Raw genomic sequence first — 22,826 nt, forward strand, 5'->3', positions numbered from 1 at the left:
CGCGATAAAGTCTCTTGAAAATATTAAACGAAGACAACAACGTAAAATCGAAAGGCAAGATCCCGCGATAAAATCCCTTGAAAATATGAAACGAAGAGAACAACGTAAAATTGAAAGAGAAGATCCCATGACAAAAGCCATTGAAAACGCTAAGCGAAAAGAGCAACGTAAAATTGAAAGGACAGACATTAAGAAGAAATTTTTAGAAAACAAACAGAGAAAGATGAGAAACATTTTAAAACGCCAAGATCCCACATTAGATATAGAAAACGTATTGAAAAGTCACTGAAAGCTAAATATTCTTCCGTTGATCAAACGAAATTCGAAAATCAAATTCTAATGTTTCGAGACAGATTAAAGCGGTCCCTAAAAATTAAAGTTAATTACAATTACAAGAAATTAGGAAATAAAAATTTTAAATTAAAGGTTAAGAAGATGAAAGATAAAAATCGTACCCTTTTAGAATTTTTTGATAAACGCAAACAAGTCACAAATTATATTTGCGGATGTTGCGAAGGAAAATTTTTCAGACATAATGTCAAAGAATTAAATATTAATAAATGCAAGTATAAGAATAAATCTGACCTTGAAGATTTCCTCAAAATTTCAAAGTATTGTTGCACTACGTGTCACACTTATTTAAATAGAAATAAATTACCTACACTTGCAATTAAAAACGGATTAGCTTTTCCCGAAATTCCTGATTGCCTCAAAGATTTAAGTGAATTAGAAGAGAGAATGGTAGCCCCTATAATAAATTTCATGGAAATTCGAGAGTTAAAGAAATACGCATTAAATCCCCAGAAAGGTTTAAAAGGTAGCGTCGTCCATATTCCCGTTGAAATAAATGACATGGTTAAAGTTTTACCGCGAAGATTTGATAATATGAATACAGTTCAAGTTAAATTAAAGAGACACGAAGATTACAAGAGTCATTATATGTTCGAAACGGTACGAATTAGGAAAGTATTAGAAGCTATTAACTATCTAGTTACAACCCCTCTTTATATATCTGAAGGGATTACGGTTGATCCGAATTATTTAAAAGATATCGGAGATATAGAAATTTCATTTATAGTTGATCCAGAAGATCAAGTTAAAGATGAACCAAAAGGTGATGATAAAGTTGTTAGTCCCGAAAAGAAAGAAATTCCCCCAGAAATCCAAACTTTATCTGGTGATGAAAATTCACAACCATCCTCATTTAAACCAGATGCTAAATGGAACATTCAAGATGTTCGTAATTCCGAAATTTACGTAAATAGTGATCATACTGAACGATTTATCGAAATTATAAATAAATTATATAAAAACAACCACATGTTTCCAACTTATTATATTTGTGACATGGGCCTCAAGCATGTTAAGGCAAAAGGTCGAAATAGAAGAAACGTTCAAATTTTGTTTTTAGAACCCAAAGGTGATAATAAAATAGGTCATTGGGTAACAACAGTACATAAAGACAAAACTATTTACGTATATGATTCTTTAGATTGGAAAACACTCAATGAGGATTGCATTAAATTTTTAAAGAAAATGTACCCTACTACAATGAAGAAGAAAGATGCAATTAAATTCATGAAAACATTTCAGCAGAATGATAGTTATTCTTGTGGTGTTCATGCCATTGCAAATAGTGTAGCATTGCTTAATAACATTGACCCCAGTAATCTTTGCTATAAAATTGAAGAAATGAGAAATCATTTATACACCATGTTAAATACCGGAAATGTAACAATGTTCCCTATAGTTTCAACGTCCCAAATTGATGAAAATAATAGTAATGTCGTATATAATATTTTAATGGAAATTGAAGAAATTCCAGAAAGCCCAAAAAGAGAAAACGCGAAAATGATGATTTTGAAGATAATATTAGTTTTGATTTCCCAGAAACTTTTACTTTTACAAATAAAATTAAGGAAGAAAAGCCTTTAACTCAACCCAATAAAAAGATTAAAAGTGAGAAAGACGAAAATAAAGATCCCCTTGTAGACATTTTTGATGATGACGATAATTTACCGAACGAAGATGTTATGCTTTTAGATCTTGATGCATATGAAGCCGCGGCTAGTAAAATTTGTATTATGGCCCCTGGTCAAGGAAAGAAACCCGTCTATTTCGATACCCATAAAAATCTAGAAGAACTGTCCTTTCCTAAAATTTATTGTGGACAAACTTACAAAATTAATAAAATTTTCTATCACCAACGTGTCAAGTCAGAACTTCGTAGAAAAGACCCTCGGTGTCGTATTCCCAAAAAAGTTTTATATTGCGCTAATATAAAATTGCGAAATTCCGTTGCTAGTACAGTCAATATATGTTTACGAAAATCCAAAAATGTTAAGAATGTTACTGCAGGTGATGCTCTTAACCCAACAAAAGTCGATAAACTCGTTGGAATTGATGATGGATATAGATTCCTTAAGGCAAATCCTTTAACTCCTGCCTATTTTATAGAGAAGCAAAATATAATTCTTTCAATGATTAGACAATTAGGAAAACCACATTTATTTCTCACAATAACATGTTCCGAAATGCATTGCCCAGAGCTATTGCAAAATTTAGCTGAAAATTTAAATAAAAACATAAGTTTCCTAGAAAGTATGAACCTTGAAAAGGCCGATAGGACCAAAATGATTCAAAATGACCCTATTACGTGTGTTAGATATTTTGAAAACAAATCAAAGAATTTAATGAAAATGCTAACAATTGATCCAAGTAAAACAGTCAAAGTAGGTGAAGACCAAATTCAGAAATGTGGTCCATTTGAAGACAATTTCGTAATTGATTATTTCCAAAGAGTAGAATTTCAAATGAGAGGAAGCCCTCATATTCATATGCTTCTATGGTGTAAAGATTTTCCCGAGTTTGATCCAGAAAATCCTGACACATTTGAAGGCGTCATTAAATTTATAGATAAATTTGTTACATGCAAATATAAAGATCCAATTAAATATCCCTTAATTAAGAGACAAATGCATAGACATTCCGAAACTTGCTACAAAGGCAAACGGAAGAGGTGTCGTTTTAATATTCCACATCCACCAATGGATAAAACAGAAATTCTTTTGCCCCTTAACGAAGAAGAGAGAAAATTACACAATCGTAAAACTTTAAATGAAATCTATCAACAGATTGACAATGAAGTTCAAAATTTTTCGAAGAAATATGTCGATATGTCTTTTGAAGATTTATTATTTAAACTTAATATCACAAGAGAGAAATATATATTAGCTATTAGAGCTCATATTAAACGTCCCCGTTTGTTCCTTAAACGAACCAGTAGGGAAGTCAATATAAATGCGTATAATGAAGATATTTTAAATTATACGGAATCCAATATGGATATTCAACCCGTTTTAGAAGTCTTTGCTTTAGCCAAATATGTCGTTGATTATGTGACAAAAGCAGACTCTGGTCTTGCGAAAATTTTAAAAGATATATCAGCAGAAATTAAAGTAAATAAGAATTATACCTTAGAAGAACGAATGCGAAAATATGCACATGGACTTCTAAATGCTAAATTAGTAGGTGCTCAAGAAGCTTCTTATTATTGCTTATCACTTCCTATGAGTCGATGTAGTAGATCAAATGTATATATAAATACTAGGCCAATTAATGAAAGAGCTAGAATGTTGAAACAGACAAAACAATTGAAAAATTTACCCCCAGATTCTAAAGATATATTTGCCGAAGATATAATTCTTAAATATCAGAAGAGAAAGTCTGAATTAAATAATATAACTTTGATTGAATATGCGGCAGATTATACTGAAGTTAAGAGAAGTAAAGAAGAGGATGATAGTGACGATGAAACAGATATAAGTATGAGAATTCGTTCCAAAATAGTCAGATTTAAACCATATGATAAACTTAAAGATGAAGAAAATTATTACCGTTTTCAATGTCTCTTGTATTTGCCATTTAGAGACGAAAAGATCGAAATTGAAGATGCTGATTGCAAGCAACTTTATTTGAAGAACTTAGAAGCGATAAAATTAGTGCGCGATAAGTATAACTTTGTATCTGAAGAAGAAATAATAGAAGCTATAGAGAAAGTTCGTGATGTCCAAAGCGATGACGAAACTGATACAAACAAACCTGTATCGAAATCACAAGAAGTTGATCCTATACCCAAAGATGATAAACCCGGTGATAATAAACCCAGAAAATATGTTTCCCCCGTTAGAATAACCAAAGATGATTTATGCTTAAAAATGCAATCTCTTAATGAACGTCAGAGGCAAATCGTAATGCATATTTATAAGTGTTTCACTTCTAATAAATTGCCAATTCGTATATTTCTATCAGGCTCAGCTGGTGTAGGTAAAACTCGCGTAATAAACTGCTTATATCAATTAATAACACACCACTTTGATAATTTACCCAATAGTAATCCAGGTACTATGAAAGTATTACTTTGTGCTCCTAGTGGCATGGCAGCCTTTCTAATAAATGGTATGACCATTCATTTAGCTTTCGCGCTTCCCAATACACAAAATCCTGTCAATACTGATCGTCTCTCAGAAGATGTTGCTAACTCAATTCGTTGTGAACTTAGAGACGTTGACCTTATTATAGTTGACGAAGTTTCAATGGTTGGTTCAAATATGTTTTTAAAAATGAATCAAAGATCAAAACAAATTTTTGGAGTAAATCAAAGCTTTGGTGGTAAATCAGTTATCGTTGTAGGAGATCTCAATCAAATAGCTCCTGTTGGAGATGTTTCAATATTTCGTGCACCGACTAAAAGTAGCATCAATATATTAGATATCAATCCTCTTTGGGAAGAATTCAAGTATTTTGAATTAAATGAAATAATGCGCCAAAAGGGTGATTTAGATTTCACAATAGCATTAAATAATATGTCAATCGGAAAAATGACACAGAAAGATATAAATTTAATTAGATCTAGAACGGTTAAGAATGCAAAGGACGTTCCATTAGAAGCTATTAGATTATTTGCCACACGTGCAAATGTTGACGCGTTCAATGAAAGGAAAATTTCCGAATTTCCAGGAGAATTGCACACATCGTTAGCAAAAGATAAAGTAGTTACTAGTAAAAAGTCCAAATCTATAAGCGATAAGAAAACGGATAAAATATTAAAAGACCTTCAAACTAGAGATACCAATAAAAGTGCAGGTGCCGTCTACACTTTGCATTTAAAACTAGGAATTAAATATATGGTAATTAAGAATATAGATGTAGAAGACGGCTTAGTAAATGGAGCTTGCGGAATACTCCGTCACATAACTTTTGACTCAAAGAAGAATATATCTCTATTATGGTTAGAATTTTTAGAAGACAGAGTTGGTAAGAAACTCAATAAGGAAAAGCGGTACCAAAATTATTTAAAGACAAATAATTTGAATGAAAATTTAGTTCCACTTGAAAAGTGCAATTTCAGTTTCCAATTACATAGCGGTGGTACCACTACAGTATCAAGGGTACAATTTCCTATTATGCCTGCGGAGGCTATAACAATGCATAAGAGTCAGGGCCAAACATATCAATCAATATGTATATGAAATCCATAATTTACGAACAAAAAAACCATTAAAAGACATTTTTGAAGATGTTCGTAAAGTAGATCGGAAAAAGATTAAAATTTGTTATCACAATATCGTGTCCTTACATAAGCATTTCAAAGATATTGATACCGATTCGTGGTATAAATGCTTCAATATTTTAATATTCTCTGAAACTAAAACGTTTCAATCTTATTCAATTCCAAGTTTCAAGGGTTACTTTACCTTATATAGACAAGACAATGAAATACAGAATATTGGAGGCCTTTTATGTTTGGTCAAAAATGAAGATAGGTCGAAAGTTAAAGTATTAGCAGAAGACTTAAAAATTGATCATGAGAAGAAATACACTTTAAGCTTATTCGTTTTAGATTACGGAAATCAATTTTATGTCATTTCTGGATACAAATCACCTAAAGTACCTTTCGATGTTTTCGCAAATTCATTTGAAAATGTTTTTTCAAAAATTCCTAAGAATTCAAAAATTATCTTAACAGGTGATTTTAATTTCAATATTCATGCGGATAACGTTAATAAGAAATTTTTAAGCTTTATTGCAAAATTCCAGTTGGAATCTAAATTAGATTCTCATGAAACTACGACCAAATATGACAGTCAGTTAGATGTCGTTATAAGCAATATTCCAAATGAAAATTGCTCAGTCGGAATTTATGATAGTTATTTCTCTGATCATCGTCCCGTTTATTGCATAGTCGATGAAAAGAAACCCGAAACATTTATTCCAAAGTCACCTTCTAAACCGTATACGCCGATTTCAAAATCACCTCCTAAACCCCATACGCCTGAGCCAAAGAAACCAGAAAAAGTTATTTCAAAATCACCTCCTAAATCTCATACGCCGGATTCTTTGCCACCCCCCGAAATTGTCAAAGAGCCCCAAAATATTTCTTCTCCATCAACTACTAAGAAAATAGTCAAAGACAAAAGTCCAGAAAAACCTGTTGACCAACCTGACGTTCTACTTGAACTATGGAGAAGTGAAGATATAGGTTTAGACTCCACATATGCAAGTTCACTTCATATATACCGTTTCATGCATATTCTCACCGAAAAATACCCCGAATTTGAAAACATTAATCTTGAATTTGGAGTCCACAATACAGACGCATGTCCCATAATTCCTCCCAATAAAAAACACATTCAAATAATACTTACTTCTGGACAAGAATCTAATTTCATAGGACATTTTACCCTCGCGATATATAACGGTGACAATACGATAGATTATTATGATTCGATGAACGGCTCAACAGTTAATGATCAGGCCTTAAATTTTTTGAGCAAATTGCATCCCTATTTACAACCAATTTCTAATCATATTAAAATTAAGAAAGTAATGAGTCAGCCAGACTATATCATGTGTGGCATTTTTGCTATGGCAAATGCGGTCAGTTACGTTTTAGGCAAAGACCCATGCCAACAAAGATATGATGTAACAAAAATGAGAAAACACATAAAATATATTTTGGAAAATAGAGTAATAACTCCTTTTCCTACCAAATAGATAAAATAACATAATATGTAGTTAATTTCTTATAGAAGACAAACAGGCTACCTCAACGACCTCAACCAGCATCTACAAGCAACGCAGATCAACGGGCAGGCGACAACATGAGCGGCCAACGCAGTATTCTACATACGAATTTTAAGGCAAGTTTTTCTGTAATATTTTGTTGTGAATATTTTTAATAATATTTTTCTTTCCAGTTTTTGGGTTCTTAATGGAATAAGACGCGACACATATAGCCTCTCTTATTCAACTTCTGTCCGCACCTCCCCGTGGTAGAACCTGGGCGCTCATTCTTTTCAAGAATAAGTGGCAGACGCGGCAGGGGGAACTTTTTATAATATTTAATATGTAAAATTAATAAAAAGTTTGAACATATTGCTAAATATAAACCAGCGCCCCGCGTAGCGGGGCGTTTATATATAAACTGCAAAGTTAAATATATATAAACTGCAAAGTAAAATATATATAAAACTGCAAAGTAAAATATATATAAACTGCAAAGTTAAATATATATAAACTGCAAAGTTAAATATATATAAACTGCAAAGTTAAATATATATAAACTGCAAAGTAAAATATATATAAAACTGCAAAGTAAAATATATATAAACTGCAAAGTTAAATATATATAAACTGCAAAGTAAAATATATATAAAACTGCAAAGTTAAATATATATAAACTGCAAAGTAAAATATATATAAAACTGCAAAGTAAAATATATATAAACTGCAAAGTTAAATATATATAAACTGCAAAGTTGAATATTGCATAGATGGAACAGTATAAAGCGAATGTACGGTAAGTAAAACTTACAGGCTGTGATTCTTTCTTTGTCAGTGAAATGTGCAAAATTGGGTGAATGGGCTGAAATTAAGGAAAGGTTAAATTCTGAGGAAAGACTTACTCGCGCGCCCGAATCACAGCCATCGCGCGAGTCAGTCTTTCCTTAGAATTTAACCTTTCCTTAATTTCAGCCCATTCACCCAATTTTGCACATTTCACTGACAAAGAAAGAATCACAGCCTGTAAGTTTTACTTACCGTACATTCGCTTTATACTGTTCCATCTATGCAATATTCAACTTTGCAGTTTATATATATTTAACTTTGCAGTTTATATATATTTTACTTTGCAGTTTTATATATATTTTACTTTGCAGTTTATATATATTTAACTTTGCAGTTTTATATATATTTTACTTTGCAGTTTATATATATTTAACTTTGCAGTTTATATATATTTTACTTTGCAGTTTTATATATATTTTACTTTGCAGTTTATATATATTTAACTTTGCAGTTTATATATATTTAACTTTGCAGTTTATATATATTTAACTTTGCAGTTTATATATATTTTTGTATGGTTGCTTCTAAAACAAACGTTTCTAAAGTATTTTGAAGAACCTTTCAATTTAAATTCCATTGAACAAGTATAACGTATAATTACTAAAATTAAATTACACAACACCTGCAATTATTTTTATCAAAAACATTCCCAGTTCTATCCCCAATAATTATAAAAGAAATTTCTTTCAAAAATTATATAAATAATCGTATAACGTCCATACACCTTGTCTTTGTATCATCTTTACATTTAGAGGAAGAAAAAAATATTCGTATTTTTTTTGAAAGTATATTCCTGTGTGTTACTACCATACACGTTTCACTCTGAGGTGAATTCTCTCATTTCTCTAACATATGTAGTATCATTTCAACGAAGCCCTTGCATACACAGCCAACACACAAATTTAATCATAGAACGACTCTTATTGATTAGTCTCTTAACGACACTATTCAAGGTTTTGTGGGTGTTTTTGTCGTCAGAAATCTTCCACTTATTCGTTTTCTTTTTTATGGCTTTCCTAGCAGTTGAAAAAAAAACTATTTTCCACAAAATGCATCCTCCAGTCTGAGAGGATTTTGTGACCAGAAATGTTTCAACATTTTTTTTTAAGTGATTTGATGTAGGAATGTCGATTTGTCAATGCCACGATACTTTCAATTTCACCTCCTCGCCACAGAAGAGTGTTTTAAATCCCCTCAAAAATAGACCAACAGCACATACATAAAATAATCACAGCTAAAATGAAAGCCGAAGAATAAAACTCTAAATGGCTCTAAAACAAAGTTTAAAGTGGCAAAAAAAGAGATAAAGGGCACTTCAATGTAAATAGAAGTATGGATAAGAACACTGCGTAACAAAGCGTGAGAACGTGAACTACATTCTGCCCATATTTGTGTATTTATGCAAAACAAAACTAGCGCACATAGCAGAAGTTGTGAAGAATGAGCCAAGGAAATCCATATGTTGAGTAATTATGTGTGTTGAGCGCGCGAAAAACACATCACGGAAACCTTGAAATGATCAATCCGATGGACATCTCACCTGTACAAGGTACATTGCAACAATGTAAATGATAGCTGTTCTGCCTTAATCACACCTTAATCCTTCAGCTAATAGTCCAAATTGGATGTCACACAGTCTTTCTTATTTTTTTCTCTTCAAATTTATTAATAATCTTCTCACACACGCACTGGATCTTTCATTTTCCTCCTAAGCATCACATACAGAATTTAACTCTCAAACCAAAGTCACGGAGAGAGGCGTTGAGAGATTTAAAAAAAATAGTTTTCGTCTCTAGAATTATCTATTCCTCTTGAGAGGAAAAGAAAAGAAACGTATACAAAAGTCCAACGATGTGATACTCTCAAGTTCAAAATATTTTTTTTTCTTTTAAAAAAACTCTCCACTTGTGTAAAAGATTGGGGGCAAGCAAACGTACTGCTTCACTCAACTGTTGGACACAGAATGAACGCGCCAAACGTTGGGATTCTCGTGCACCTTGGGCCCGCAAGTGAATGTGTTATACACCAAGTCTACATAACCAACATAACCCATTGCCTTTCTCACTCTCTGCCATGCTTCAATTCATCCACATGCCTCAACCACCATCTCTTTCCTCAGGTGTTCATGTCTTGTATTTACTATATACCATCATCATCATCATCAACGTGAAACACCTTGCTTATGCTTTTGATTGAGACTCTCCCCGCAATGACTCACGAGGAGATGATGGAATTCACAAGAAGTAATTTTCTAAACCGTGTTGGAAGATTGATGGGATGTGGTAATTAAATGATTATTTAATTTTCTTGATAAATAAGATGGTGGTGGTTGTGTATCCTCAAAACCATCCTCATTTCCAGGAGAAGATTGCAGAAAAAAAGTAATACGACGAGATGACTGAAAGGGCTCTTATATGTGACACCATTTCATTAAAAAATGTGATTGCTACCGAAGAAAATCAATATTAATCGAATAGTGACATAAATTTCTTATGCACCTCGATGGTGTGTTGAAAAAAAATCAAATTGAAAAGCTATAAAATTTAATTTTATACATAGTTTTCCTTTTTAAAACATTTAAACTATGTATAGGTAATCGAATTATGTTTATTTTTCCATTAGAAGGCAAAAATTATTAACAATCTTCTCTTTGAATGAAATTAGAACAGAATTAGCACAATAGTTAGGAGAATAGTCATGCAAGCAAAACACACTGGGTTCAAATCCAGTTGATTGATTTTTTTTTATCACTTAGAAAACTTTTATTTATATTGAATTTTAATTTATATAGAAAATAAAACCATTTAATAGTGGATTCAATCTCTATACTATTCTTCCTTGTAAGACAACAACACGCCTTCCGTAATGTGCTATTTCACTCATCATTCCTATATGAGTTCTTGACATGAGATTTTATCATTTCCCAAGAGAACTTCACACATTAAACTTCCTCCTGAAGCTTCTCAAAGACGAACTAAATGATTTTATTCACATAGAACATTCTTCTACTTCTTCAAGTCCTCCCATGTTGTTGTTTTTTTTTTTGTCAAGCACTCTTGAAACACGCGCTACATTATAATTGAAAAACATATTTTCATCATACTGTGAAAAAGGGAAGACATACAAACAGAATTTTACTATGCTAGGGAAGGGGGGCTTTTGTAAATTTGCTGTTAGTTCATTTTAGAATCGTTGTCATATATCTTTTGATATTTTTCACACATACACACACGGGCAGGGAAAAGACGAGGAGGTTTGTGGAAAAGGAGTTGTGAGCATTGGTGAATGAAAAATGGGAATACAGTGGTGTTCTCTCATTTCTCACATGAAAATCCCACCTCCCACATATCATATACACAAAGTGCTATTTGGACTGTTGGTGTGCACTTTCAAAAAGAAAAAAGTTACAAGAGAGGAGAACCCACGAGACTCCCAACGCGCGCCCGAGATCACCGCGCGGAATCTTATGGAGGCATTTGGCGCACAACATAGAGTACTCCACACCATGAGTTTCCGTCATAAAAGTGCCAAGCCTTTGCTCAATTTTATACCTGCACCAATCCTCGCCACCATACAAACTGCCGGAGATTGTGCAAGGTACATTATACACAATTTTGTCGTAAGATTATACAAATAGTTTGTTGTACTATATATGTTTGACTCTCGCGATATAGCTATGTATGTATATAAAATTTATCTCTATATGTACACCTGGCACATAGCCTTACAATTGCCTCATGCAATGGCATAATTAAAAAATGCGACAAGCACTTCTTTTTTTTCTCCCATTTTATTTTCATCTATCGCCCGAGAATGTTTTCATTTTTTTCTCTCTCGCACAACACTCTTTAATTTATGTGTGTGAAATTTTTTCTCTCAAAAAAATAGCACCTTCCCCGTCCACCAGATACTACAACATTACTCGCATTTATCGAAAAAATTATTTCCAATTGTAATTTCGAGAAGAAGAAAATAACTTAAACTTCAAACATTTCCCACCTACTCGTAAAAGTTATTTTGAATGTAATTGAATGTAATGAGACAGAGCACTTTTTGGATGGGTAATTGCTCTCCGTGAAAATTTTTTAATCACTGTGGGAAGAAATAAAGTGGAAAATTCAACATCAAGTTCCGCTTCTTATTTTTCTACCTCCCATAAAGTCATGCAAAAGTATAAATTCCCTATTTTGGGTAGAATTAATACACTTGCCACTGCATACTGTTGAGCAATGCAAGACTATTATTCAGTTCAATGTGAAATTCTTGGGTGTACGGCAAATAAATAAACCTCTCCTAGCTTTTCTCTTCAACTCACAGGGCTGTACTTTACGCAAAATTTATTTATTTAAAAAGTTAAAATATTATTTAAAGTTTGGTTTCACAGTGGTGTCTTATTCTGTAAAATAATTGCAACAACAGAAGTTGCTTTTGTAGTTAAAGTTATTAGTGTCTGTTGTATGAGGTACATTGTTAAGAATAAATCGAAACGTCGCTGAAAACGCTAAGTCGTTCACTTTTCATTTGACTACGACCGGAAAAAATCCAATAGATGTCTCTACTCTAATTATTTACCTATCTTAAGATGTTTTAAGTATGAAGACGTTGAAAAACTCTCTTAAGTTTATTAAAAAAGAATCAGATGTCTCGATTTCTTTAGAAAAAATAATTTTAGAACGTTACAATCTTACAAAAATCTAAAAATAATTTAAATGAGTTTCAACTTAATTTTTAACAAAGCTTTTAACAGTCTACAAAAATATGATCGAAGTGAAAATTATTCCTCTAAATCTCCTATTAAAACATTAATTTAAAAAATAAAACTCAACCACCTGCATTTAGCCCTGTTCTTTTGCTATTTGCATGGAAAAAAAATCTTGCATGATGTTGCTATCTACATTTTTTCCCTCCACATAAATTCTACACGACCAACATATTTATAACTCTTTTGCCACAATGGTAATTTCTTATTTTAATATACACAAAAACGGGGTAAAAAAAAAGACAAACAGATAAATCAAGATGTATGTCACATTGTGATTTGGTTTGTAAATTAACAAACAATACACGTTGTTATGTTGATTCTCCTTCAATGCAAACGACACTTTTATGAATTGTCGTTTGGTGCTCAATAATATATAGCAAAAAGGCATAAACATTTCTCTGTGTTAATCTTCTCTTTTTTCCAGCCTTTTTGTGCGTGCCTCTCCCAACTTCAAATGACAAAAAAAAACTGCTAAATCATTTTTTTTCGCCAAATAAAATATAAATCGCAACTCATGACTTTTGCTTTGCCTGTGTGCTTCTTTTCTGATAAGAAAGTGTCATAAGTCAAATAAAAATATATATATTTGATTTGCAATTTAAACAGCAAAAAAAGTCATTGCTTTGAGAAATAAAATCGCGCTAGAGCTTTGTACGGTTGTTTTGCCATAAAATTTGCCAGGGTAACGAGCAAAATGATAAATTTGAATAAACATTTTCATGACAAATACTATTCACTCCATTTTGTCTTTTTGCGGGGGAGGAGTTTGAGGAACCAAACAACAATAAATTTCATTCAACTAAATTCAAAGCTCAATGAGCTGCTCTCTGCGATGAAACGCAACAACTATTAAATTCTATTTGCCAAGAAAGGTAAAAAAAAACGAAGATAATTTATTCAAAATTTGTAAGAAAAAATTCCTCATTGTCCCACGGACATGATCAACATTTTTTACAAGCAACATTGCTGGTGGCGGAAACATGGGTACAAAACAGCACACCACTATCTTCTTCTTTAAGTGACTTCATAAAAATTCAACAATAGTACATATAGCTTTAAAAAAAATGGGCATTTTCATGCCATGTGCATATAAGACGATTTTCTTCGTACCTTACATACAACGATAGTATAAACAAATTAAAAATATTATGCTGCTTTTGGACTATTTTACCTAAAAACACAAGAAACTGTCGAAATAAGCTTGTAAAGCCAGGTACAAAATACCGCGCTAAATCGCGTTTTTAGGAGCTCTCCTTGGTAACCACCACCAATATCGCGTGATTTTGGGCATATAGAAGTTTCCTCCTGAAAAATATTCATTTCGTGTCTGCCAGCCGAAAAAAAATTATGACACTACATTTAAAACATTGTGTACATACATATATTTATGTTGATAGTTTCTGGAAGACGGTAAGTGGTGAGGGAGCTTTTTTATCCTCCCCAAACTATGAATAATTCTCCTGTTGAAAATGCAGCGAAAAAGGAAGCAGAGTTGAGAACCAAACATGGTTTTGTAGATAAAATTCAAGAATTCCATAACACATTTAAATCTATTTCTTCTTTGCTTTTAGCTTTCTATGCTCCCTTCGCTCCCTTGAACTTTTCATAAAAAAATGTTTAAAAAAAGATATTGGAGGAGAAAAGAGTGAGAATCTAACCTTTAGAACCTTTTGGCTAATTGAAAACACAACTAGATTTATTAATGATCATATTTATTAAATGTTTAAAGGACAGGATAATCAAAGTTTTAGGATTAGGCGCCCCCCGATTTGGAGTCAGCTCCACCAAATTTGGCATGATAAAACTTGATTATATTTCTGATCATTTGGCGGTGGAATTTTAAAAATATCTTAATTAAAAAAAAAGTTATAAGCATTTAATTTCGTGACTATATCGCTCCGCCACCCTGTACTAGATTAATGTGCAAAAAATGCACCTCATGTAGCGCCCTAAACAAATAACCAGCAAATGTTACTCTGCTCATAGAGTGAGACTCACTGTGATTACCAAGGGGTGTTTATCTGAACGAAAATCTTCTAATTATTCGTAAAGATTCGAATTATTCGTCAAGATCCAGAATATTGTTAAAAAGATTCGAATTATTCGTCAAAAACTTTCGGATTATTTTTCAAGATTCGTACTTTTCGTCAAGATTTGTACTATTCGTTAAGATTCGGATTATTCGTCGAGATTAGGATTACTATCGTCGAGACTCGGATTATTCGTTAAGATTCGAATTATTTGTCGAGATAAGAATTATTCGTCTAGATTCGGGTTATTTATTAAGAAGAATCGAATTATTCCTCAATAAGTTTCAGACTATTAGTCAAAATTCTGATTCTCCTTTAGGAAGATTCGAAGTCTTTGTCAAGATTCAGATTATTTATCAACAGTCTGATTATATTCGTAAAAATTCGAACGATTCGCTAAAATATGCCAAATATTAAACAGTAACGTAAACTCGTGATTCAGTTGAAGCTAAACCAAGATGAATTTTATTCAAGCAATAATTTCTTTAATATATGATTTTATAGAATCCTAATCTATTATCTATATTTTTCTAATAACGATCAACTCTCAATTGAGACCCATTTGTTGGGATTCTTCTGTTATATCCCTCAACTATTCATAATCCTCCTTTTCTCCGTTAAAATATCACGAAAATCCTCTGAAAATTTTAATCCTTCATCCCTTTTAGTAGTATAAATCACACTGAAATTCTTATAAAGAAATGAGAAACTTGTGTGTGAGCAATTCACAATTATTTCAGCAATATCCGGATGTTGACCAAGAAGTTTTGAATTTTCAATGGCGAAAATTTATAAAAAGAATCTCTCAAGCAGCGCACACACGGAGGAAAATGAGAAAACAGACATTCAGTAGTCATGTATTTTAATTTAGATTTTCTCTCACTCTCCCTCTCTTTAAATTCAAAAAGCATCATTGGTGAGTTGTTCTTTCTCTCCAAATTTTTCTTATATGTTCTTCCCTCCCACCCAACATATGTGTTTTCCTCTATGGCATCTGGGAAAATCATCATTTCAATGGTTAATCCAGTTCTTTGGGCCGTTTTCTTTTGAGAAAATCTCATGGCAATTCATTGCAAAAAAAGACAAAGATTCCTACTTTTGGGAGGTTCGAAGAGAGAAATTAATAAGTAATTAGCGGGTCAAAAAGTACTCGCTTTTCCCACCTCATCCCCCACCCTGACTTTTCTCACATGTTTTCTTCCCATTTTTTTTCATCTTCTTTTCACGCAGAATATTTATAAACTGTGAATGTGTTTGTGGGATAGCACAGAATCTGCGTTTTCTCGTCTATTTTCAACAAATTTTTATTTATAATTTTAATCTGTGAAATGCGAACACAGATCAACTCGGCACAAGAAGAATAATTTTACTCAAAATTTTCTTATTTACCACCACAATATATAGTTCCATTTTTTCCGGACTTTTCGCACATTTTCCTTTGGATGTTTGAGCCCATTGTGTGTGTTTGGTGCAAAGTTTAACCCCCAAAATAAACTTTGTGAGGAAGAACACAATATAGTAAAGAGAGAAAGAAAAAAATCAGCAGATGGAAAATCGTTGAGAGATTTCCTCACGCGAAAAGCAATTGATGTGTCTGTGAATGGTGGGTAATTGAGGAAGACAAGATCACTCGTGAAAAGTTGCCCCCGAAACCCCCATCTTCATACGCGCCATGTCGAATATTTACTCATCTATTTAAAATTAGTAGGAGGTGAAAATGGATGGAAAGTCATCGAAACTGGGCGACCAATATGCAAAATGAGAAGTGAGCATAATGCAAAATAATCAACTCTCTGTGTGCAACTCACAGCATCCAAATAAATCCCAAATGAGATGCAATTCCTCTTGGAAGGTCTCCCGTCGTTCCAGCAATAAGACTTTTCACTTCATCACTTTGAACTTCAGAGCAAGAAAAAAAAATTTAAGTACAAAGAATGAGGAGAAAAAAAAACGTTGAGATTTAATCCAATTTCTAGCTTCTTTTTTTCTCTCTCTAGTATATAGAGAGTTGCTCTAAACTAATTTCCACCAATGCTCCTCTCGGTCACCATCGACAATCGATCACTGATTTCTTGCCTCTTTCTTTCTCTCAACTCTCTTTAATTTAATTATCACAAAACACACCACAAATCTAAGCTAAATTCACTTATTTTCTCTCTCTCTCTCTTCCTTTTCTTTACTGTCTTTCTTTTAATTTTCTTCACCTTCGAGACGGAATTTCCCTACCAATGTGGATCACACTAAGCTCTACACTAAACGACTGTGTTGGAAAAGCGATTCAGATGGAAAGCAAGCACGTAATGTACACACTACCTTGCATACGATTAGATTCATACGATTAAAAATTCTTTGAAGAAAGAATCACAGCTAAAAAATAAAAGAATAAATGGAAATTGTTTTTTATTTAGATAAATTGATAAATTGTTTATTTCACTCAAACTCATTCATATAAATTATAAAATTTTAAATAATGTAAAAAATTAAATATATAAATTGGTAAACAAACTGCACAGAATATGAGGACAATTAATTTTTTTTTACTGCCAAGGGGCTTTTAATTATTTCCTGTCGCTAATTACAAATTGGACAATGAATAATACAAAATAATATTTTTAAAGAAAACAAAACCAAGAAGCAGAGAAGGGATTGGCCAGTGCCTCCCCCTTCGAAACATCACTCAATTAATTTAAAAAATATATTGATGTAGAAGGGGCACAGTTGACGACCAAAGGGGTAAATTGTAAAATACCTTGTAGGCCTGATGAAGAAGGAATAAAACCTTCCAAACGTCATGTGTGAAATTGATTGAGAAACTGCTATATATGACGTAAACCGTGCCCTCCCACACCATTATTGAGTTTGGATTCATTGAAACATTTAAACAAATTATAAGAAAAAGCTTCAAAAAGCCTTCCGTTTAAATTAACTTTGCACTGTGAAGCTCAACCAGGTTGTGATGTAACGATGACGTAGCCAATGAGAACGCTTTGACCGATTTGAACATCCAATTAGAGTTCTTTTTGCAAAGCAGAGATTCTTCTTCTTCGCGGACATTTCAATTTACAATAAATTATTTGCAGAGATAAATGGAATGATTTGCATTGGAGATGGGCTGCATTTACAGGAAAGTCCCAGGGAAAATCAATGTCTTTTCAGCGTCATTCAAAGACTTCTCTAGACCTTCTAAAGGAAGTTTAAATAGCCTGACTGCTAAAGAGTTAATTTTTCCATCTAAGAAAAATAAGACCCTGTTCCTAAAAATCTCCTGGGAACTGTACTTGTTCCTTTAGCATTTCACGAGTGCGCCTGCGTATGTTTAAAATAATTCCCATAGAATTTCTATGCACAGCAGCGTGGAATTTTAGCTCTAACGCATTTTTCCCCCGAAAATTCCTCAACATTTTAAATGATATCCCCACACAGCATGGATGGAAGGGCAATTAGTGAGGCAAATCAGTAGCGAGATGTCTCCCAAAGTATTGATAGAGGTTTGTTACCTTTTTTTCGCGACTTTTCCATGGCAAATTGGCATTGCATTTTGTTTTGCAGCAACAAGCCAGCAAATCCATCTGGCAGCTGAAAGAAGCCAATTACGGAGTTAATGTGAAAATACTCACTGAATCATTGGCCTTACCGTTACCACCATGGTATTCCTTTCTGATAATATTTCATTATTCACCTGACATCATTCTCTTTGCGCGACGCGAGGTATTTTCTGCGCGGTGCTGGCTTTCTTGCCCAAATGATGCGGGGAAAACGAATGCAGTTTGCAACTCCCCGTGATTGATGATGATAACACGGGGAGGTTGCACACGTGAGGGACGAATGTGGGGCAAGGTGGCCGCACAATACAAAACACGTACATATACAAATGACCTCGGAATAGGTGTGGGGGGAAAGCCCCCAGCAGCAGTGGAAAGTGCAAAGGGCAGCCGTGAGATAGGAATCACAGACATTTTCCAAGAAGAGGGGCTCACTCCCTTTGTGAGGAAGTTCCTTTTCGTCGTATGGGGAGGATTTCTCATGCTATATAGCTCATGCTATGTTGTCATGCACACAATCATCCATCTCTGGCCCCCATTTGCACTTCCTGATACCTGCTCCACAGGCGTCTCAAGAATTGATTTTATTTCTGGGAAAAGCTCTTTTGCATCTCTCTTGGTGGTGGAGCAACATAACCTCATTCTTCGAAAGTGTTGTCTCGCACAAAACAAAGGGGCCCCATGAGGGCTAATTTGTCACTTACCTCGTGCGAATCCCACACCAATGCGATCACACAAACTCAATACACAACACCAATGTTTTATTTTCACATTTTAAAAGGAGAAAATTACGGAAAATCCCATCGATAAAAACGACAACAACACTTTTTAGTTTCACAGTGTGTGAATGAGATGGAAAATCCGTCAACATTGAGTGTTTTGCAAAATCAGCTGATTCAACCGACGATCCATTTGACGTTTTGATTCGAAAATTTTTGCCGCTACAATTTTTTTTTGTTTTTTACAGAGAAGTTCTTGGATTTTCTTTTACAATTTTCTCTGTTTTGTAAATTATGATTATGGTAAGTTTTTCATGTTTTCCATCATAGATTTGTAACATAAATGTGGAAGTAATGTTTTCTTTGGAAAGTTTTACATGCCGCGCCTGAAGGTTCGCGATAAGATTTTCAAGCTGGCCCCGGGATTCAACATCATCGGTTCCCAGGAAGCTTCCTCTGAACATTCCATTGTTCTCAATGACGCGGTAATACGAAGAAATAATATTTTCAACAATTTTTCCTGCTAAAACTTCACTATCTTTGCAGACAATTGATGGGAAGCACGCTGTGGTGCGATTTGATCCCATTAAGAATGTCAGCGAAGTCATGGATCTCCTGTCCAGGGGTGGAACAGTGATAGATAAAACTCCATTGCCTACGTTGGAGTGGAGAGATCTTCAGCACGGACAGACGATTTTATTCGGTACAGAAACCGCGACGTTCCTCACGGAAATCGGAAGAGATTCCACAGATGTGCAGCATTCCGGAAATGATTACGATCAATCCGACGTGATCCCTGTAAGTCAAATTGTGCAATTTCCTCCAAGACGTACATACGATGTCATTGTTCCCGATACACAGGATGAAGAAACTGAGCCGGAGAGCGCCATTGAAGACGTAACACTGCCGGAAACTCAACATCCTGGCACATCTCTCTGTGATACTGATCTGGATACCTTGGAGAGGGACATTAGTATGGCAATTGAGATGTCAGAGAAGCAGATGCAGTGCATTCCGGAAACGCAGGATGTCTCGGAGGGGCAGAAGAGTGTGCAGGAGCACATTGACCTTCCGGAGACGCAAATCACAAAATCACAGAGATCTCCTGGGAATTCTTTGGGGAATTTCATTGAGGACGATGACTGGGATTACCCAACGGAACCTTTCATCCCATTGGGGAGAAAAGTTGAAGCAGCGATTTGTGATTCTCAGGATCTCTTGGGGATGGCTGAATGGTCATCTACAGAGCGAATGACTGAGAAGAAGCTGAAGGATGTGTCACCGGAAAGTCCTCTGGAAAGTGAGGTGATGAACAAATCACGAAGTCATGAAGTTTCTCAGCAATTAATCATTCCCAACGATGATGGGGATGATACGGATTGCGAGGAAGAACTCATAACAGCCATTGAAGTGAAGGTGGAACAAACATCAACGCCCATTAAGGAGCCCCCTTGCCCACAGCAGGCTCCAATGCAGCCATTTGTGAGCATTCCCCGCGTGAATTCCATCTACGACGTGGAAACACAGCCCAATGATCCACCAGCAGCTGAAGAACATTCATTTTTGGTACCAAAGCTACCATTTGTGAAGGTCCCTCGTATAAATCCCGCCTACTACGTTGAGACACAGCCACAGGAACCAGTGGAAGTTCCCAAAGGTATCCAAGAAGCAAAGTTGCTGACATTCCCGAAGAATTCTTCCCTCGATGTTGCCTACCAGGCGGCAACGCAGCTCAATGAAAATCCCATTGAGGGCTCGATATTCAGCGATTTCTCCAGCACAGATGAACTGTCAGACTTATCAACACCTCCGTGTGCCATAAAGCTCCCCACAAAGACATCAATCGCGTGCTTCCTGAAGAATAAACCAAAGGAGCTGAAGAGGAAAGCATCTGCACCACTTCTTTTCCCCGAATCGGATTCTGAAGACGATTTCGGTGAAGCTTTCGGGGAAACATCGCAAAATATGAAGGAAAAAACTCCCCAGAAGACTCTCTCAGCTGCAACCAGGGCAAGATTGAGGGATATAACAATTCTCAATTCACCAGATGTCTTTGAATCTCAGGATGTTGCAATGATTACAAAGCCACGAAAGAAACGCGCAAAGACTGTTAAATTTACGGTAGAACCAGAAAAGGATGATCCACCAAAAAGTCCGGTAAGTTTTGGATGAAAAAAGGAATATTTTCCTGAATTTCTCTTCAAAATCTATTTCTTTCCGTGAAAAAAGAACCTCCTGGCTGGAGATCTATCGTTTTACCTGACACAGCAGTTTTCCTTCCCAGATGCCCCAGAAGAGGAAGCTCAGCAAGTCCGGGAATTAGCTGAGTGTGCATGGAAGAAGTATTCCTGTAACTATGTGTTAAATCCACACCATCACCATTTTATTCCTGAATCCTGCACAAATCCTCTGAATTCCATCACGTTTGCTTGTTTCATTTTTTTTGTTTTAAATTGGAGTGCTGCAATTGGTGCCAGCGGTGGGACAAAATTCTTCATGGCCTGCTTTGTTAATAACCATTCTTTTATTTTTCTTCCCTCTCTGTGACTCAAAAAGTGTTTTTGTGCGAATTTTTTTAGCTGAATTCTAAAGTTTCTGTGCTTCCGTAGGAATCAGACGAACCGATAAAATTGAGACGTTCAAAGAGGCAGGTAAAGAGAGTCTCCAAAAACGATTTTGATTACGAAGAGGAGCCACCGAAGGCCTCAAAGAAGAAGCGAAATCGCTGAAAGGAGATCACAAATGGATTCAAATCTCTCTTAAACACTTCCAATGTACAAATTTTTGTATTAAAAGGGAAAGAATCTCCCGGAAACCCCATTGAAGGCGGAAAATAAAATACTTTTGTTGCTAAATGCTAACCGTTTTTTTTTATCATTTCTGTAATTTAGACATTCCTCGACAGCGCATCAAAGAGTCGACTATGAATTTTTCCCCTTAGAATGAGGCAGCTAGAAGAGAGGAGTGTTGATCAGGGAGCAGGGGAAGTGTGCCGATGGGGATTATCGGCTCATTGGCGGCAAGGAGGGCATCCCACCACCCGGAGTGGCTGCTAATGCGGAACTGGGACCCAGAAGGGCTTGCTTCTGCTGATTACGCTGCGCCTCTTGCAGCTGAGCACGTTCCACTTCGATGAAGACTGGTGCAAAGAGGAGAATGGAGCTCGTGAAGAAGATCCACGATGCACTGCAGGTGATCTTGAACATGGACTTCACGCTACGTGTTGATAAATCCGTCACTGTTGCACAGACATTACGTACTGGATCTGGGAACATTTCTGTAAGACCCCAGAGGCGCTCTCCAAAGCTCTCATCTGGCTCCTGAAAAGCAAACAAGAAAAATTTTGAGAAATTCAATCCGGAACGTTACGAAGAAAGTGAGGTTACAACTTACGTCGTCATAGCTGTCTCCAGAACCATCCCCATCGCCTCCGGCTAAGGCATTTGAGGCCTAGAAGAGATAGGAATGTGATCAGAATTATTAATAGAGCGACGAATGCGGAGGAATTGCGTAAAATGTGGTGAGAAAATATTGATTTGTGGGGGATGGATTGGAGAACTCACGGAACGTTCCGGCGTGTCGTCCTTGCTGCCACTCATTGATGCAATTCCGCTGTCCTTGTCCACAAACACAGTGTCCGCTTCTGAATCCATCAAATAACAAAATATGAGGAAATGTTTTTGCAGCGCTTTTCACCAATTTTTACACATTTATCCTGTTTTTTCTCTTATCTCCTCCAACACCCTGACGTTTTTACCACGCTGAAGTTTTCCCACATTAAAGATTTGACAAAAAGGTGTGAAAGAGATAGTAATGAGAATGTATCTCGTCTCACTTTTTCTCAAACAACAGCGCCATTACT

The 22,826-nt window shown here is 34.9% G+C and overlaps 3 protein-coding genes across 16 annotated transcripts in view; 1 reads left to right on the forward strand and 2 right to left on the reverse strand.

Moving 5' to 3' along the window:
* Positions 1-19,070, reverse strand: part of LOC129792225 (supervillin) — an 80,395-nt gene extending 61,325 nt beyond the window's left edge. The window contains exons 1-2 of one of the 4 annotated variants that reach the window (XM_055831060.1): positions 18,338-18,843; positions 18,201-18,279 (exon numbers count right to left, since the gene is read on the reverse strand). In XM_055831060.1, the coding sequence (XP_055687035.1) occupies positions 18,201-18,272 (72 nt within the window). In that variant the 5' untranslated portion in view covers positions 18,273-18,279; positions 18,338-18,843. Of the gene's footprint in view, positions 1-9,451; positions 9,809-18,200; positions 18,288-18,337; positions 18,844-18,949 lie in introns of those variants that run through there. The other 3 variants (XM_055831063.1, XM_055831062.1, XM_055831061.1) reach the window with 3 other exon arrangements.
* A 43-nt stretch (positions 19,071-19,113) lies between these two features.
* Positions 19,114-21,819, forward strand: LOC129792226 (uncharacterized). Of its 11 annotated transcripts, XM_055831074.1 has the most exons (6): positions 19,172-19,267; positions 19,336-19,449; positions 19,511-19,762; positions 19,826-21,121; positions 21,194-21,306; positions 21,574-21,819. In XM_055831074.1, exons 1-6 carry the CDS (start codon positions 19,259-19,261, stop codon positions 21,590-21,592), a joined length of 1,803 nt encoding a protein of 600 aa, XP_055687049.1. In that variant the 5' UTR covers positions 19,172-19,258; the 3' UTR covers positions 21,593-21,819. The 11 variants fall into 11 exon arrangements, with proteins under 11 accessions (XP_055687050.1, XP_055687046.1, XP_055687045.1 ...); XM_055831075.1 differs by lacking the exon at positions 21,194-21,306 and having other exon boundaries at positions 19,114-19,267; XM_055831071.1 differs by having other exon boundaries at positions 19,139-19,267; positions 19,511-21,121.
* On the reverse strand, positions 21,807-22,760 carry LOC129792228 (mitochondrial import receptor subunit TOM22 homolog). Its single transcript, XM_055831081.1, has 3 exons — positions 22,528-22,760; positions 22,358-22,414; positions 21,807-22,284 (listed from the first exon to the last, which is right to left on the reverse strand). The coding sequence occupies exons 1-3, from the start codon at positions 22,615-22,617 to the stop codon at positions 21,967-21,969; spliced, it is 465 nt and encodes a 154-aa protein (XP_055687056.1). The 5' UTR covers positions 22,618-22,760; the 3' UTR covers positions 21,807-21,966.
* Positions 22,761-22,826: the final 66 nt, after the last annotated feature.

The sequence above is a fragment of the Lutzomyia longipalpis genome, chromosome 3 (assembly GCF_024334085.1).
Source record: "Lutzomyia longipalpis isolate SR_M1_2022 chromosome 3, ASM2433408v1".
Taxonomy (NCBI): domain Eukaryota; kingdom Metazoa; phylum Arthropoda; class Insecta; order Diptera; family Psychodidae; genus Lutzomyia; species Lutzomyia longipalpis.

Bases quoted from the DNA above. Each gene is read 5' to 3' on its own strand.
- LOC129792228 (XM_055831081.1), bottom strand. From the start codon at position 22,617: ATGGATTCAGAAGCGGACACTGTGTTTGTGGACAAGGACAGCGGAATT. The intron at 22,415-22,527 runs GTGAGTTCTCCA...TATCTCTTCTAG, and splicing joins ACGACACGCCGGAACGTTCC to GCCTCAAATGCCTTAGCCGG. The intron at 22,285-22,357 runs GTAAGTTGTAAC...TTTGCTTTTCAG, and splicing joins CTGGAGACAGCTATGACGAC to GAGCCAGATGAGAGCTTTGG.
- LOC129792226 (XM_055831069.1), top strand. The intron at 19,450-19,510 runs GTAATACGAAGA...CTATCTTTGCAG, and splicing joins CCATTGTTCTCAATGACGCG to ACAATTGATGGGAAGCACGC. The intron at 21,122-21,193 runs GTAAGTTTTGGA...CCGTGAAAAAAG, and splicing joins ATGATCCACCAAAAAGTCCG to AACCTCCTGGCTGGAGATCT.